General features: G+C 35.2%; 2 protein-coding genes across 2 annotated transcripts; both read right to left on the bottom strand.

Moving 5' to 3' along the window:
- Positions 1-546: 546 nt before the first annotated feature.
- On the bottom strand, positions 547-7783 carry LOC106064535 (low molecular weight phosphotyrosine protein phosphatase-like). The gene is made up of 6 exons (XM_056045302.1): positions 7568-7783; positions 6474-6547; positions 6158-6274; positions 4770-4831; positions 3707-3812; positions 547-951 (listed from the first exon to the last, which is right to left on the bottom strand). The coding sequence occupies exons 1-6, from the start codon at positions 7608-7610 to the stop codon at positions 871-873; spliced, it is 483 nt and encodes a 160-aa protein (XP_055901277.1). The 5' UTR covers positions 7611-7783; the 3' UTR covers positions 547-870.
- A 4854-nt stretch (positions 7784-12637) lies between these two features.
- Positions 12638-14155, bottom strand: LOC129928582 (probable serine/threonine-protein kinase MARK-A). The gene is made up of 4 exons (XM_056043243.1): positions 13751-14155; positions 13071-13289; positions 12856-12971; positions 12638-12722 (listed from the first exon to the last, which is right to left on the bottom strand). The coding sequence occupies exons 1-4, from the start codon at positions 14153-14155 to the stop codon at positions 12638-12640; spliced, it is 825 nt and encodes a 274-aa protein (XP_055899218.1).
- Between the last annotated feature and the right edge of the window lie 5386 nt (positions 14156-19541).

The following is a 19541-nucleotide window of genomic DNA, read 5'->3' as shown; positions in this document are numbered from 1 at the left end:
GTTCCCCTTTTATACTGTGTGGTTTATAGGGCAGATAATGTTAACGAGGGTGTCATGTGGCCAGCACAATGATCAACCACCTTTACTTTAGAGCTGGGTGGACTCAGAGGCGCCTAAAGATCCTGAAATTAAAATTCCACTCTTCACCGAGATTTGATCCTGGGACCATGGTTTGGAAGCCAACCACTTTACCACCGTCTTCATCAACTTTAAATAAGAAATTTGCCAACATGGCTGCAACACTGTGGGTGTTGGGTCAAAATATTTCTGTCCTACTTTTGGACTTAACTATTTTTTTTAAGATTACTTCATGCCAAGAATTGATCACAAACATAGTCATTTTCATCTATTTGTCATTATCATGTTGGAGGGTTCAGACAACCAAAGTCCTATTTTACTGAGATGACCTGCACAGTGCTTTCCATAAAGTATCTTGTCCAAGCTTCTTGATTAAGTATGCAACTTTGAAGGACATGGTCTGCACTCTACATAGTCATTGAAAAGCAGACACTCAAAAATAAAGATTAAAAAAAAAAATCAATGAAGTAGTTTGTGTTTTAAAATAAATATTTTAATACCCAACATGTGAATGGTGATAGGCACATTATAACTGGCAGTTAACTATTTCATCCACAGAGATATTACACTTATTTTCACAGATATTACACTTATTTTCACATCAAATCAAATAACACTCATACATAAAACACATCAACTGTTAAGCACACAATTTAAAGTCATGAACAAATTGAAAGTCCAATCAGAGTTACACAAACCAAGTTAGAACCATTTAGTTCTACATAGCGAGATTATCTTTCAATACAAGAGATAGAGCTTCTAGTCCAACGATGACTTCATCATCTCTCATGCTCAGGAGACAGAGTCTAGAAATGCAGTGCAGCAGCGTAGACATTGCTCATAGACTTCATTAAATGCATTCTTGTTGTTTCTCTGTCAATAAACGCAAAGAGTTTCAATTTAAAATGTGCATTTTTTAAGGAAAATTTTGTTATGAAATTCATTAATACATTTTATAATAGAAATTGAAAGCTGAATGGATGGCTGGATGGTCATGGTTGACAGGCTAGTTCTGTGGTATGCACTATGGATTATCATTTAATGGTACCCGGTTAGAGTCCTGCTGGAGATTTGGGAGAGAATATAATAATCTTCAAATCTGAAAGAGCATCCAAAACATGTCAAGCGAAAAAAACAACAACTTTGTTAACAAGGGTGACCGGTCATTTCATCCCCAATTAAATATTTTTTCTTATCCATTGTTTAATTGTGCTGTTAAGACTTTGACTTTAAGCCTTCATTTCATCTAATATAGAAATAGAATTATGTAGAATGCTTTTTGATATTTTTTTGACATGTTATTAAAGCATTTATAGTGTTTCCCCTTCCACTTTACCTTCTTGATGATAAAACTTATAATATTTTGTAAATCTGGGTGTGTACTTAGCCATAGCACTTCTATTGGATGTGGGGGATGTAGTTTTATTATATTATCCTGCGAATGACGTAATGATCAAAGGCCAATGTGTGGTGGAAATAGTGGAAATCTTTTGAGAGATGGGAACGATTAAAATACTTATGATCATGCCGCTGTTAACTCATGACGACCATCTTTCACTTTATTTTTCACTCTTTCTTGAAGTGAGCGAGTCATTTTTAGCCTTAAAATAAGGTTATTTTTTTCTAATAAAGGCTGACTTCACCCATCCTCAGGATATCATGTCGCCTATAGAAGTTTTGCTTTTATTTCTTTTAAACAGTAAAGTTGTAAATTGTGTTATAGGCAAAGAGAATTACAAACATTTTTCAGTAATATGAATCGATGGATCGTCTTCTGTACTTACAATCAATAGCCTGTCTATCTTATCTTACCTATCTATCTTATGTAGATGAACACAAAAACACCTTTTTTTACATGGCCTCTATATTTATGTTAAATTTTTTATAGTATTTAAGGGCATTCAATTTTATTCTTATCCAATGTGTTACACTTCTTGTCATGTAAATAAAAATGAATATATTAAATATTTCTTATTTCATGATTTTTTACAATTACTATTTGTTAGATAAAATGATCAGACGATGAAAAGAAAAGGGGATGAAATGACCAGGGGATGAAGTGACCAGGGAGGAAATGACCAGGGGATGAAGTGACCAGGGAGGAAATGACCAGGGGATGAAGTGACCAGGGAGGAAATGACCGGGAACCATTAACAAGAATTTAGCTACCATCTTAAGCCTAAAATAAACACATTGAACTTTTTTGTTTGTTTGTATGTCACATTAGATCAATAGAACTCCTGTTGAGGTCTGTTAAGAAGTGCTTACTTTATCAAGTTTCCACCGATATTTATTTATAATGTAAACAATATCAAAGCCGTAATAGCCTCCGAGCAACTAAAGAGACAACAAAAAGACTTCCCATCTCATTCAATGACAAAATTTAACAGAAGCTCAATCAAAAGTCAGAGACGCCTAAATAGATGTTAGGTGTTTTCTTTAGACTATTTTCCTAATATTTTGATGAAAGCAAATGTATAGTCACGTAATAAAGTAAAAAGCTTATAAAAAATTACATTAGATTCTTCTTCTTATACAATACAGATGTTACTTCAAAATAGAAGATTATAATGTCCTAAGCGTCATGCTTCTAGTCGTGCATGTTAACCAATGACCTAAATTTTGCCAAGTCATTGGTTTTCCTGGCTGGCTCAGACAACCCTTTCCATGCTCTAATAGCAATAGGGAAGAAGGAGCATTTGTCCTAGAATATGGAAAAAGGAATGTGCCTTTATCTTTGTGTCTTTCTGAGTATTTTATTTGTGTATTCATGGGGTTTATTTGTTCCAGTGAAAAGTTCATATTGTTTGGACAAAGAAAAAAAGTATGGCCCTTGTTCTTTATTACATAATTTAGCATGAAAATCTCTAGAAAACAACTAGTTTTAAAATATTAATAAAAGAAATATAGATGCTGTGAACAAAACTACAACCATTTTTATTGTAATCTTTAACAATATTTCAAAACTTTTTAAAAAATTGCTCATATAGTGCATCCTTCATGCTACAGTGTGCTCAGTGTTATTTGCTTCAATCTCTTTTGTGGCCCTGTGGGGATATATGGGAGGTTTCGGTGATGCCTTTAGGGGCTCAGCAAACACAACAAAGGTCGAATTGGGTTTGAACTAGATAACTGAGCAGTTTAAGCCCCTCTGTCACACTTCTCTTGCTAGAAATTGACTTGATTATTGTGTGTGCTACTTTTCTTTCCAATCTACTGTCTTTTATTTCAGTCATGATATATTCTGCTAGTTATTGTATGCAAGTGAAATGTGTAGCTTGTGAGTTTTTTTTACTTCATAGAAGTGAATGAAACAATGCAAAGTTTCTGCATACAGACGATAGCAAAGACAAACAGACACAAACACTCTTTTGTTCCCCTGGCAATCAAATCATTAAATAGGAACAATCTGATACAAACTTTGTCACATGCAAATTATGAGTAAGTCTGGTGTGAATGTACACTTTGGTTTCTTATAGTTATAATGTTTTTCGTTGGTGTAATGCACAAATTGTAAGACAAATTTCCGTACAAAAAATAAAGATTATTATTATTAGTATTATTATATGTAACAAAAAATATAAATAATATAAATGATGGGACTTAAAATATAAATGCTGAGACTTACATAAGCAAAGTATGGGTCTTCTATAATCAGTTCTTTCTGTGGATCATATTCACCTAGTAGTGCAATTTTAGCCGTACTCTCCTCTGGAGCTAAGTCAGAAATGTCACTGCCAACAAAGTAAATTTCTGTTAAATTTCTACAAAAACAACAACAAAAACACCTAAATAAGAATTTGGTCATGTGATATGTGCTCTGGGTTGTCATCTTGAAATAAAGTGTCAGGTACAGAGAAGTGTATGCATGAGTTTTATAAGAGCTGTTCTAACAATTCCTCTAAAAAGAAAAGAGTGCTGTGCTGATTCATCTAGAACACATTTCACAATTTGCAATCATTCGTAGTTGAAAATGAGTAAACTTGATATATATCAGGGTGGCCATTTGGATAAAGTCCAGGTTCCATAAGGTTGTTATTCCCATTAGTGGTAATAGATATAAGCACTGAACATCTAAAATGCTTCCAATGTCATGCATCTCAAATAACTTCTCACAACCATTCCAAGTCATGGCCTTCTTGTGTGGCTCAGATATTGGGTCTAGCAGAGCTGTTATCACTCACAGGAGAAGGGGTGAAAGCAATCAACTAGAGCTTAACCTATATGCTTTGGGCTACTCACCAAAGAAATGGAAAACTCTGAACCCAAACCTCTACTGCCTTAAAGCTATATTTTGGACAGATCAGTTGGATGGAGAGGGCAGGCCTGCTGTGTTGATGACATCATTCCAACTATAGCATTCATCTCATGTCTATGAAGTTTCATTTCTATTTCCATCATGCCAATACTAAAGCCAACCAGATTTTTGCTTCCGCTGATATTAAGTAGACTCCATAGCATTATTCTAAAACCATCCCTACTTGTAATCCTTCAAAGAGTTACTTATTATATTTAATTGAGATTTTTTTAAAAACTTTTTTATAATGAGCTCTTTTATGTGTTACTACTAGTCATGTCAATTTATAAATGCACATTTTAAAAAGATAGTAATTTGCTGCAATTAAATGACAATATATATGACCAAAAAAAAATAAAACAAAAAAACAACATATTAATGCAACTCTACTTACGCTATATTCGAATGGTCCATTCCAAAAATAAATTCAAAGGATGTAAAATCTTCTTCTGTGATCTGAGGACCAGAACATGATATTACACTAAATGAAAAATTCTGATTAATTCTTGTCTTGTCTTTAGCCAGGATAGCAAGGGACCATGGTTGCTAGAACTGAAAATACTGTTACGAAGTGTACACACTTGACCAGCCAGCCATCAATTACCAATGTATGTTAATGATGGCTTTCAGAACAGTTCAGAAGTCAGCTAACAAGATCTTTAGACACAAATCAGCACTATACATATGGAGTGGTTTTGAATTATGGTGGGAAGCGTGGTCGAGAGGCCAAGTGCGCTTGAACTTGGCTTGGCTACCTAGAAGGGGGCTCAGGTTCGACACCCGACTCGGGCAGAGTTGTGTTTACTGAGCGCCTAAAGGCAGCACGGAAAACCAACTCCTAAATACCCCCCCCCCCCCCCCGGTCCACAAACGAGATTGGACCAAAAGCGCTCTGAGCATGCTATAAGCATGAAAGTAGCGCTATATAAAAGCTATAATAATTACTCAACTTTAAATTCCACATGTTTATTACGTCCTAGCTCCAATCTCACGTAGAACAGATGGAAGAGGTGGTAGTCAGGGTTTGAACCTGATACCATTATGATGACAGACAGAGGCCCATACCACATGACCAGACAGACCGTTGCAATGCTATGTAGAACATTTTTACTTAACTTCTTTACTTAATGGACCTTATTCACCAATCGTAAACAAACAACATTTAGTCACGTGATCTTATTGATAAAACAACGAAAAAAACTGTCATGTGACAACCATCATGAATGAAACATGAGATCGTAAATTATTGATATGACAGGATTAGGAATTAATTATTTGTTTCGGGAATAGGGTAAAGTTTTACTTAGCGATGATGACGTAAAGTTGGTTAAAAAACAAGAACGCTCTAAGTGACGCTACAAAGAAGACGCTTCGTGGAGAGCAGTAGAATAGATATACGGATTTACGGACATAGCTGACATCGGACGATCCCTTCTTGATTATTAAATATATTTGTAGAACAACATCGGCGTCGACTACATATTTTGATTGTTTCGGCCCTTCGCCGGTGTTATTGAAGTAGTTCGAGTTCAGTGTTACTTCCAGTCAGACGTAGATATACACTAGTTATATTTCAAAGAATCAACACCGCGCGGAAGCCTTAACATTATATAGAAGATATAGAGAACCACATGGCTAAGTGTTGTTTGTTTACAATTGGTGAATGAGGTCCATTAATCCCACACCCCCTTTCTTAGTGTGTTATACCACATGACCAGACAGACCATTGCATTGCTATGTAGAACATTACCCGCCTCCCTTTTTTCTTAGTGTGTTACTTACCAGTCTTCCCAAATGGTGATAATCTCTGACGCCATTCTTTTTTAAAACTGTCATGGTTCTATCATCTGGTGGGCAGCCAACATGCCAGCTGCCTGTCCCTGCACTGTCTATGATCCACTGGAGATACAAAACAACAAGTTTTCAAAAGCTATTTACAAGATCTATATCTCTATACTCCTTCAATCTAACTTACAATTTAGCAAATGTTCATTGACATTGTGACTTTGCAAAACAATTGAAAGTTAAAATTTAAAAAGATGAGGGGGAAGTACAAAATAATTAAATTCTCAAACTGAACAGAATGTTTGCTGCGTACATTGTCTGCGATGCCTCTCTGTTTAACTAAATGATGCAATATTCCTTCTGCCATTGTGGAGCGACATATATTACCTAGAAATTAAACAAGAAGTACACATTTTTAATGACAGAGAAAAGGTCAAATGTTTCTCAATATTTAGTTGTTCAGTGAATAGACTGGCAATTCCTACTTTTGTTTTTTTTTTAAATAAAATAAAGTCAACGTGGATCCTCTTATGTTTATTACAAATGTGAGAAAATATATAATTTTTAAGATTATTATTGGTAGTATAGTCAGTGAGTGGTAAAGCACTTGGCTTTCAAACCCAGGAGTCTTGGGTTTGAATCTCTGTGGACAGGGATTTTGATTTTTAGGTCATTCCTCAGTAAACCCTACTACTGTAACAGGTACCTGACATGGGAAGTAAAGGGGGGTTGGTTGTCATGCTGACCACATGACACCCTAGTCAACCAATGACCACAGAAACAGATGGCCTTTACAACATCTGCCCTAGAGATTGCAAGCTCAGAAAGGGGAAGAAACTTATAGTAATACTAATCAAATTATAGTCACTACTGTGAATTAAGTTTTGTAATTAGGTTAGGATTTGAGTGACATAATATGTAAGTGTAAGTACAACTGATGCAGAGGTCAACATATTCAATGTTTTAATTTTAAGAGTTGAAACCAGTTAATTTATTTTTGAGAAATGTCATACAACTAATTTGTTTGCCAGTCTACGCACTGAATTGACTGAACCAGTCATTTTTTAAAATTTATTTTTATATTAACTCTAGATCTAGTAATCTAGTCTATTAGAATAGTATTATTATTATTGCCATATTAATAATATATCTAATAGTAATTTAATTATTAGATCTATTTATAATTAATAAAAATTATATAATTTTTAGAATCTATTATAACTAGTATTAGTAGTATAACTCACTAGTAGACCTATCAGTATTTACTATAATTTATAAGACAATAACTGAATAAGTTTTAAGTATTATTTTAATAGTATTATTAATTTATTACCACTAATGTGACTAAAGTTAATTAGATCTAGTATTTTATTAATTAATTATTAATCATCTCAGTCTCAGATTTACCTAAGCATACAAAAAGCACCGATCGCTTTTGTTGTTCAGTCATATTTAATTTATTGATAATGAAACCAATTTAGAGGTACAGTGATTTTTGTCTCCACAATGGATTTAGTACAAATTTTGACTAGAAATCTAGATATATCTAGATTATAGACCTATTCCTCTATCTAATCTACAACAAAAGTAAAAAGTTAAAAAGCGATTTTAAGGAAGTACGTTGTTGTCCGAGATTTTCATAAATTCATTTTCACTAAGTAGGAGAGTACCAGTTCTATCACTAATATATATAGAAATAAGATCTATGTTAGGGTTGAAAATCTGTATAAATAGTAACGGTTAGAAACCCTGACAAAGATATTAAAATCCTAGGAAAAATAAAAATCATGTTTGACTCAGTTTAAGATACACCTATATTAGAATAAGCATCCTCTGTTTAGGACTAGAACAGATACAAAATAGAGCCGTGGGTTTATAACAAGAATATTCATATTTTGAGTAGAGCAGTGATGCCCAAACTGTGTCACACGAACTACTGGAATAATTGACAAGTAGGCCACCAAGTGAATTTATCTTTCTAAAATATAAACAAAGCGTTCCGCTAAATACTTAGAATCTACAAATTGTTCCGGGAAAAGTTTGGAAAACACTGGGCTAGAGCAACTGTAGGTTATTATATCCGGAGTACGCTATTCTGCCTCAACGTGGCACTCGGGTGGAAACGATGGCTAGAGGAAGTGATTAGACTAAATGAATAGCAAAACAAAACTCCTGTGGGAGTGTCTAAAGGAATGCGAGAGCTTTCCCATTGCACAGTGAGGGGTTGAAAGAGAGCTCCCATGTCCCTGTCGATAAATCATGCGCCGTTCCTCAAGGGACCGTTACACTAATGGCGAGTCTTGCGCGGTTAGCTTGGTACAACATAGGAAAATGGCAAGGTTCCCGGTCTACTCGGCCTTCGGGCTTGAATTCTAGTCCATGCGCCCGAAGAAAAGCCAGATATATCGGAAATAGCACTTTTTAAACATAGGCATTGACATGGACCTCTTCCAGACAGAAAGGTTAAATTTGTTCAAGCAGCCTTAGGCCTACACGCCTAGAGTTCGAAGAACCTTCGGCTCAACTCGTTTGACAATCACACTGTTATTATATCAATATTCAATACCCCCATGTGCAACAAAAAAAAAATTCTTTTAATAAACCCTAAAGCTAAGTTTGTTTATTTACAATAGGCCTACCTCTATTCAACTCGTACCTTCGTGGAAACTAAATCGTGGTTCGACACAATCTCTAAAACGTCACTAACAATTTTCCTAGAAATTTGACATTTGATATATGTATATATGTATATATCATGGGCGTAGCCGGGAGGGGGGGGGGGGTTGGGGTTTGCCTGAGCTAGCCAGGAAAACCAGTTACTTGGCAGAATTTAGGTCATTGGTTAAAATGCATAACGCGTAGGACGTAATCATCTTCTTTTTTTTTTTTTGAAGTAACGTCTGTATTATATAAGATGGGATAAGAAGATAAGAACTAGTCGATATCCGAAGCTATATGGTTTGTCTTATCTTATCTTATATAATACAGACGTTACTTCAAAAAAGAAGATGATTACGTCCTACGCGTCATGCATTTAGTCATGCATATTAACCAATGACTTAAATTCTGCCAAGTCACTGGTTTTCCTGGCTAGCTCAGGCAACCCATTCCATGCTCTAATAGTACTAGGGAAGAAGGAGTATTTGTACAAATTTGTCCTAGCATATGGGACGAGGAATGTGCCTTTATCTTTGTCTTAGTGATTTGAAGTAGTGGTGTAGTAAGCGAATGGCTTCAATTAACCCTGACCCATGACCATTGGGGCCCCCATTTAAAAAAAAAAGAAAAGATGTTAACTGTAAAAATGTAAATGTATCGAATTCTTAAATAATTTTACTTAGCATTCATTGACTTATCATATTGGACATAAATAGATAAAAAAAAAACAATGCAAAATTACATCTCTATGTCAGCCTATAATGAAACAACTTTTCAGTTGGAGGACATCGCAAAGATTATCATATAGCGAACTCGAGTAAAAAAAAATGTGTAGTAGAATCCTATGTTTGAAGAACTTTTGTAAAAGATAACATAGCCTTAAAAGTTGTTCCAGTAAGCGGGTTGGCTAAGTGGTCAAGCGCATGTGGTCCTTGATTCAAATCTTGGCAACGACTGTTTTTTTTTTTGTATACTAAGTTCTTTAGTATTAGAGCTCCAATCTCCAATGGCTACATTCAAAGATTGTCATAATAAAAGATTTCGTTATTAAAAAACAAAATTGACATTTTTGTTTTTGTTTTTAGAGAACGAAATATTAAGATAAATGAAGAAAGTATTTGTAAGCACACTACACACTATGATGTCAATTAAACTGGACAAAGGAATTGAGGACTGTCCACAGTGAGTCCATTAGAACACGCATACGTGGTGGGTAGCTCAGACACAATTCATTACAAGCTATTCACTGATCAGTCACGGCTGATTGAATCTCGGACCTTTAATTCTCGCCGATGAGTAAACAATGCCCCCCCCCCCCAACTCACCCAGTGTTGGCCAGATGTCCCTAGGGCTAAAAAAATATTGAAGCTCGTATACAACAATAAATCACCGAAGTAAAGAATATACATTTGCCGATAAAGTCTTTTGCTAAGCATGTCAATCCGATACCAAGGTAGACAAAGTTAGAGTTTATGTATGTGTTGGGGCCCATTATGAAGCGGGTCTTTCCAAATCAAGTTAAAAAAAATCTATGTCTATCTGGGAGAAATTTGATGCGCAAGTATAAAATAAAAAAACAAAAAAAAATAAAAAAATGTGGGATCCAGAAAGCAAAGAAGAAAGAGCGAGTGTGCTGTATAGGGTGGGTCGTGAAATCTCATTGTAATAGATACACTAAATTACAGGCTAAAAAAAGGTTGTTAGATTTATGTTTAAAATGTGGACCATTTATTTAAAAAGATTGTGTTCCAGCCATAACAAAACACTTAAAACATGGAAACACATCAACGGGCGTATCCGGTGGGTACAGCTAGTATATTAAGGAGAATCAAAATTAAAATACAGAAGTATCGGCTTTTGTTGATTTGGTTAACACGAGAAGATATCTTGAATTTTAGGAAAGTGAATTATTCTAAAACATTATGACATTAACTCAATTTGTATTGTAAGTAAATAAATGCTGTCATCTGAAACTTTTGATATGATTCTTCATTATGACATACCGTTTCATTTGAAAAAAAAAGGTGATGTAGATCTACAGCTTGACCTTTCATCTGAAAAAAATAAACTTAATGGAAACAAACATTTTTAAAAAGTGTTAGCATTTTCCTCTCCCAGTTTTCACGGGCTTGAGACCGTCACAAAGTTTTTGTGTTGACTTTGTGGCCTGGTTAAAAAATGTTGAATGGCACAGTTACAAATACAATATAAAAGACATTTCATATTCATACAGTTTTAAAACAGGTCTTAACAAGTATCTTTTGGTATTTAACATAGAGAGAAAAAAAAAAGGTAAATATTACATAAAAAATAGATAATTTTAAAAATAGTTATTTTTAATTCATTTTAAAAGAAAATTACATTGACAATGAAAGAAAGAGAAAATAAAAGAAAAGTAGTGATAGAGACAAAGAGATAAACTGGAGAGGGGGGAAATGAAAAAAAAAAAGAGAAAAAGAGATAGTTTTGATAGTGCAAAGGGAATAAAAAAAAGAATAAAATATTTAAAATTCTTAACTAGGTATGAAACAAATAAAGAAAAATAAAAGAGAGAGCCATAAAATCAAATTGACAGGCACAAACATTAACTGTGACATTCAACACTTTCAGATTTTCAGTTTATTTCTTTTAAAAACAAATTACATAGAACCATTTTTTTTTATTTAATGTAACATTACAAAGTACAATGTATAAAATATAATACAGTTAGCACATCTACTCCGTATCAACTCTCTCTATATCTCTCTCTCTCTCTCTCTGATGCAGGTCACCAATGACAATGTCTTCTTCAAACACGTTTTTTGTGTCTTGTTTTTAAAAAAGATGACTTTGTTTTCTTTCTGTCTTTAAAAACCAAACTGTTTACTTGAAGAGACTTGCCTGGGACAACGTAGAGTGGAGATCCTTGGTTACAACTCAACATCTCACGAGTGTCCATGTTGTCGGTAGGTCACATTTCTTCTTGACAGTGAGACAATAAAAACACAAGAAAGTCGATTCAGATTTTAAAATGTTTAATTCAAGATTAATCACATAACATAAAAAAATTATACACAATTTGAAAATATTTTCACTTTTTATTAGCTCAAAGTTTTATAAAATGATAATATTTACATTAGAATTTCTGCCTTTCTGTTAAGTCGTTAGGCTACATTATTACTTCCACACACACACACATACACGTAGAGTTCTTACCTTTAAAGACAAGACTTACGTCACTATAGGTTCTGTAGATATTATGTCTTCACTGATTTGATTACTTCGGGACCAGTGATACAGGTCAGGCATGGTCTTCAATTCTTGGAAGTGGTCAAACACAAGACTTTTACCTGTGGAGTAAACTCAACTTCTTCTTTAGGAAATGAAATGTGTGAAGAAATAAATAGATTGAAAATTTAATTTCAAGCAACACTTTGTCTTTTCATTGACGTTAAATCTCTAGAACTATTTAATGGGCGTCCTCTTACTTTATATACATCTATGTCCTTGTAGCTAAACAAGTCATGGAATTGTGTTCATAACACATTGCATGTTGTCTAAAAAAAAACACATGGAAGCTAAATGCTCACCCACCCCTAGCCTTGACCTGTTGTATTTGCATTTAGTCACAATGATTTACCTCGACTGATGCAATGTATTTTGACTTACTATCTTAACCTGGGTTTTAATTGATTAGTCATATCAATATCATAGAGACTCAATCTCTGATTCCTTGGTCATATTTACCTTTAAACCGGATGTAAATAAGCTTAAAGACAAACCTTTTAGGTCTACTCTTAGGGTTACCTTACACTCCAGTATCACCTGGACATGTGACAGTTACATTTGTTCCAGCATCTCCAGGACCTTGTCGGCGGATGGTCTGTAGATTGGTTCACTAACCAACAGAAAGGTCACCATTCTCCTAGAGAAAGTAACAATGTTTAAAATGAGATACTAAAAAAATGACTGCACAGGTAACTATAAAAAATAAATTCTAAGAATAAAAAGGAAGGAAACAATAACAATGAATTAATGTGTTACATAAAATAACTCACTTGTAGTCAAACAGAACATTTAAATCAGCGTTAATCATTTCCACAAAGTTTACATTGGCAGGTCTCTTCTTTAACAATATAACCCAGCAAGTGATACCAAAGGCATACATGTCAACCTGAGGATAAATGTATCACGATATGTAGAATAATACTAATCAGAAAAACAACGTTATTTAAAACATAATTACTATCAAACTGTATATATGATAAACTACCTTAAACGGGTTGACCCTCTCATCAGAGTAGGTCTCTGGAGCGCGGTAGAATCTGGTTCCAAAGTCCTGGAAAATCTCTACATTCGGGTTGGGTAATGCCCGAGAGAGTCCAAAGTCCGAGAGACGCACGTTAGAATCATTATCAAGAAGTATGTTAGCAGGTTTGATGTCACAGTGGACAATGTATTTCTGGTGCAAATAGTGGATTGCTTGGCACAACTGAAAAGAAAAAGAAATGAAATGATGTATATACTTAAAAAAAAATTATAATGATATACATAACTTTAAAAAAAAATAGTCTAAATATATATTGACAATTTTATTATTATTAGACTTTATATTTTCACTGAATTTCTTTATTCCTGATAAATTGTTGACTATAACCAAGTTAGATGTATATCATGTATATGGGCATTTAAATAAGAATACATCTATGAATCTTTTCTAGACAAGAGTGTTTTACATAAGAAACTATTTTTATAATACTACTGAATATTGTTGGGCTTATGTTAAGAAGTTATAAGCTGAAGTATGTATAAATATCATAAATAACAATACCATTGAGCCATTTAAAGTCGAATTATACATGCCAGAATTGGCTATAAATTTTTTAAAGTATTTTTTTATATACTTAAATCTTAATTAAATAAAATGTATTTAAAAAAAACTGATAAACATACCTGTGTGATGTATTTAGTCTGATCTTCTAGATTTAAGCCTTTGATTGATTCCATCAGAGTACCTCGAGAACAATACGGCATGAACAGTGCCAAGGTAGATGGTGTCTGAACAGCAGACAGAACTGGCATGATGTTAGCATGTTTAAGTCGCTTCATCAGTTTTGTTTCTTTCACAAACATGTTGAGTGTCTCATCATTGCGCTTCTTTCTTTTTTCTCCTGCTTCAGGTCCATGCAAGTAAAACATCTTGACCGCCATTTGAGCATTAGGGTCATCATCAAACGTGGCAAGAAGCACTGTTCCGAATGTTCCACTACCCAGTACCGGGCCTTCAATTAAATGAAATTTGGTAAACACATCAGTGTAAATAACTTCATCAATAACTGGACATTGATTGGCAGCCATCGTACAGATGTGATTTAGATCAATGAATTTGATATCAAGAAAGTTTTTAAAATGTACTACTTACAGGTTCAGTTCAGAATGAATCACAAAATGCGAAATACTTTTATAGCCCACAAAATGTGAATTGATTCCAAGTATTTAGAATAGAAGTCAAACTCAAACTCCACAATCCAACTAATATCACACAGCTGTCTAAAAAAACAAGTACGAGTCACTGCAAGAGAAAACTGCGTATGAAGAAAGTTAAACCAACTGGTAAGTATTTATAAGCACACTACACACTGTGACGTCTATTAAACTGGACAAAGGAATTGAGGACTGTCCACGGTGAGTCCATAAGAACACGCACCCATCCCAAGTAAGACACAATTCATTTGAAGCTATTCACTGATCAGTCACGGCTGATTGAATCTCGGACCTTTAATTCTCGCCGATAAGTAAACAATGCCAGCCCCCCCGCCTCATCCAGTGTTGACCAGTGTTGACCAATGGTCTCTATGGCTGAAAAAAAAATGTAAGCTCGTATGCAACATTAAAGCACGAAGAAAAAAATATATATTTGCCGACAAAGTCTTTGCTAAGCATGCCAATCCGATATCAAGGTAGACAAAGTTACGGTTTATTTTTTCGGACAACAAATACTTCGCCTCTAAGTATATAAATTCCTTTCCCTTTTGGCGGTAAGCAAGTGTCCCTAAATAAATATTGAAACTTGTATGCAATAATAAGTCGACAAAGAATAAAAAAAAAATTGCCTGTTCGCTGTCCATGTGTAACATTTACGATAAAGATTAGTTGATATGATGTAAAGTTCGTCTAATCAAAACATCATCTACACATATATGTAAAAAAATGGGAAAAAAAATATTTTTATCATTTATATTCCGAGGCGCAGTGGCAGAGCGATAGAGCGCTTGGCTTAATAATCCTGGTGCGGACCTAAGTCAGGATCTATGAGAATTAGCTGGAGAAAAATTTATGACGATCGGTAGTTGTGCTCGCTACATGACACCCACGTTAGCAGTGGACCAAACAAGCAGACAGCTGACCGAAAGAACACTAGTGAATATCCGAAGATGTAGGGTTTGTCTAAGTCAGCGGTTCTCAACTTTTAAGCTCGGAGACCCCTTTTTACAATCCCCCACTCTGACGCGACCCCCCTCCCCCCATACACAAATACAGAATTGTAGGGTAGACAATAACAATCCATATTTTCGATGGTCTTAGACGACCCCTGGCAAATGGTCAATCGACCCCCAAAGGGGTCGCAATCCACAGGTTGAGAACCCCTGGTCTAAGTGATCCAAAGCAGTGGTGTAGCAACCATGGAGCGAAGGGCTTCAATTAACCCGGACCCATGACCATTGGGGCCCACATATAAAAAAAAAGGAAAAGATGTTAACTGTAAGAATGTAAATGTATCGAATTCTTAAATAATTTTACTTAGTATTCATAGACGTATCATATCGGACATAAATAGAACAAAAACAATGCGAAATTACATCTCTATGTCAGCCTATAATGAAACAACTTTTTATTTGGAGGCCATCGCAAAGATTATCATATAGGTGACATGATTAAACATTTGAAGTAGGACCCTATGTTTGAAGAACTTTTTGTAAAATGATAACATCGCCTTAAAAGTTGTTCCAGGAAGCCTGTTGGCTAAGTGGTCAAGCGCATGTGGTCCCTGATTCAAATCTTGGCAACGACTGTTGTTTTTTTTTGTATGCTAAGTTCTTTAGTCTTAGAGCTCCAATCTCCAATAGCAACATTTAAAGATTGTCAAAATAAAAGAATTTTTAAAATTAACAAACAAAATTGACTTTTCTTTTTTTTTTTTTTTTTTTTTTTTTTTTTAGAGAACGAAATATTAAGATAAATGAAGAAAGTATTTGTAAGCACACTACACACTCTGACGTTAATTAAACTGGACAAAGGAATTGAGGACTGTCCACAGTGAGTCCATAAGAACACGCACACGTGGTGGGTAACTAAGACACAATTCATTACAAGCTATTCACTGATCAGTCACGGTTGATTGAATCACGGACATTAAATTCTCGCCGATAAGTAAACAATGCCCCGCACCTTACCCAGTGTCGGCCAAGTGTCCCAAGGGCTGAAAAAATATTGAAGCTCGTCTACACTATAAATCACCGAAGGATAAAATAAAATTACCGACTTTGTTGAGCATGACAATCCGATATCAAGGTAGACAAAGTTTCGGTTTCTTCATTATAGACAACAAACATTTCGCCTATAGGGAAAAAAATTCCTTCCCCTTTTGGCGGTGAGCAAGTGTCCCTAAATAAATATTGAAACTTGTATGCAATAATAAGTCGACAAAGAATAAAATAACATTGCTGACATAAGTTGGCGTGTCAGTCCTTTGTTCAGGTGTAACATTCACAAGAAAGACAACTTGATATGATGTAAAGCACGTCTAATCAAAACATTATCTACAAATATATATGCAATAATTGGGAGAAATTTTTTTTTTAAAAAGTTATTATTATTTATATTCGAAGGCGCAGTGGCAGAGCGGTAGAGCGCTTGGCTTCCTAATCCTGTTGCGGTCTGGAAATAAAAAAATCGGGATCTATAAGAATTAGCGAGAGAAACATTAAGGCGATCGGTAGTTGTCTTCGCTACATGACACCTTGTTAACCGTTGACCAAAGAAACAGACAGCTGACCTAAAGAATTAGTGGTTATCTGAACCTGTATGGTTTGTCTTAGTTATCCGAAGCAGTGGTTTAGTAACCATGGTGCGATGGGCTTCAATTAATCCGGACCCATGACCATTCGGGCCCACATATAAAAAAAAAGAGAAAAGATGTGAACCGTAAGAATGTAAATGTATCGAATTCTCTTATTTTAACTTTACTTAGCATTCATAGACTTATCGTATCGGACATAAATAGAACTAAAACAATGCGAAATTACATCTCTATGTCAGCTTATAATGAAACAACTTTTACATGGAGGCCATCGCAATTATTATGATATAACTGGCACGAGTAAAATTGTGTAGTAGAATCGAATGTTTGAAGATCTTTTCTAAAAAATAAAATAGCCCTAAAAGTTGTTCCAGGGGGCGCGGTGGCTAAGCAGTTAAGAGCATGGTGTCCTGGATTCAAATTTTGGTGAAGACTGGGATTTTTGTAATTTCATTTTTTAGAGCTCCCTGCTACTGTGACTGCATTCAAAAAATGTCAAAATAAAATAATGTAATAAAAAAAATATTTTATTTTTTTTCTTTATAGAGAACAAAATATTAAGACAAAGGAAGAAAGGGAAAAAGGAAGGAGTACAAAGGACTTTTTGTTGTTGGTGGGTGGGCGGAGAAGTAAGTGTGCTACTAAAATACACGTGCCCAAACTATGAGAGCGTGCATGTGTTGGGGCGCACAATGAAGAAGGTCTTTTTTAATAATCAAGTCAAAAGTCTATGTGGGAGAAATAACGATGGGCAGGTAAAAAATAAACAAACAAAATTGAAGGGATCAAGGGAGCAATAAAGAGAGAGAGAGAGAGAGAGGCAAGTAGGAAGAGAGAGGAAGAGAGAGAGAGAGAGAGGCACGTAGGAAGAGAGAGGAAGAGAGAGAGGCAAGTAGGAAGAGAGAGGAAGAGAGAGAGAGAGGCAAGTAGGAAGAGAGAGGAAGAAAGAAAGAGAGAGAGAGGCAAGTAGGAAGAGAGAGCAATAAAGAGAGAGAGAGAGGTAAGTAGGAAGAGAGAGGAAGAAAGAGAGAGAGAGGCAAGAAGGAAGAGAGAGGAATAAAGAGAGAGAGAGAGAGATAGGCAAGTAGGAAGAGAGAGGAAGAAAGAGTGAGAGAAAGGTAAGTAGGAAGAGAGAGCAATAAAGAGAGAGAGAGAGAGGTAAGTAGGAAGAGAGAGAAAAAAGAGAGAGAGAGAGGCAAGTAGGAAAAGAGAGCAATAAAGAGAGAGAGAGGCAAGTAGGAAGAGAGAGTAATAAAGAGAGAGAGAGAGAGAGAGAGAGAGGTAAGTAGGAAGAGAGAGGAAGAAAGAGAGAGAGAGGCAAGTAGGAAGAGAGAGGAAGAAAGAGTGAGAGAAAGGTAAGTAGGAAGAGAGAGCAATAAAGAGAGAGAGAGAGAGGTAAGTAGGAAGAGAGAGAAAAAAAGAGAGAGAGAGGCAAGTATGAAAAGAGAGCAATAAAGAGAGAGAGAGGCAAGTAGGAAGAGAGAGTAATAAAGAGAGAGAGAGAGAGAGAGAGGTAAGTAGGAAGAGAGAGGAAGAAAGAGAGAGAGAGAGGCAAGTAGGAAGAAAGAAGAAGGAGAGAGAAAGAGGCAAGTAGGAAGAAAGAAGAAGGAGAGAGAAAGAGGCAAGTAGGAAGAGAGATGAAGAAAGAGAGAGAGAGAGAGGCAAGTAGGAAGAGAGATGAAGAAAGAGAGAGAGAGAGGCAAGTAGGAAGAAAGAAGAAGGAGAGAGAAAGAGGCAAGTAGGAAGAGAGATGAAGAAAGAGAGAGAGAGAGAGGCAAGTAGGAAGAGAGATGAAGAAAGAGAGAGAGAGAGGCAAGTAGGAAGAGAGATGAAGAAAGAGAGAGAGAGAGGCAAGTAGGAAGAGAGATGAAGAAAGAGAGAGAGAGGCAAGTAGGAAGAGAGAGGAAGAAAGAGAGAGAGAGAGGGAGGGCGCGGGAAATCTGTTTTAAGTTATAAAATGGTTTAATTTAATAATTTATAAACCTTGAATTAGCGCGGGTCCCATGAAAGTGCGGATCCTTCAGTCTCATAAGTTGCAGTGACCTAAGACCGGTCATGCAAAATAGCGGCGTATGCTACGCCGCCGGTCGACTAGTTGTAAATGTTACACTAATTCACGGGTCTAATAAAAACTATGTAAGATGGATGTTTAAAATGTGGACCATTTTTTTTTTAAAAAGTTTGTTCTCTAGCAAAACAAAGCACTTAAAGTATGGGAACTTCGGGTGCTTATTTTTAGTTTGTGTTTCCACCCAAACTGTCTTTGTAATCTTTTTTTTTTCTTGATTTGGTTAACACGGGAGGATATCTTGAACTTTAGTAATGTACATTATTTTAAAATATGCTGACATTAACTCAATTTGTATTGTAAGTAAATATTTGATGTCATCTGAAACTTTTGATATAATTCTACATTTTGAAATACACTTTCATTTTTTTTAAAAAGTTGATGATATAGATTTACAGCTTGACACCTGAAAATTAAAAACTTTGGAAACAAATATTTTTAAAAAGTGTCAACATTTTCCTCTCCCAGTTTTCACGGGCTTGAGACCGTCACAAAGTTTTTGTGTTGACTTTGTGGCCTGGTTAAAAAATGTCGAATGCCACAGTTACAAATACAATATAAAAGACATTTCATATTCATACATTTTTAAAACAGGT

The sequence above is a fragment of the Biomphalaria glabrata genome, chromosome 10, assembly GCF_947242115.1.
Source record: "Biomphalaria glabrata chromosome 10, xgBioGlab47.1, whole genome shotgun sequence".
Taxonomy (NCBI): Eukaryota; Metazoa; Mollusca; class Gastropoda; family Planorbidae; genus Biomphalaria; species Biomphalaria glabrata.
Note: the sequence above shows the minus strand (reverse complement) of the source record. Positions and strands in the feature narration are given on the sequence as shown.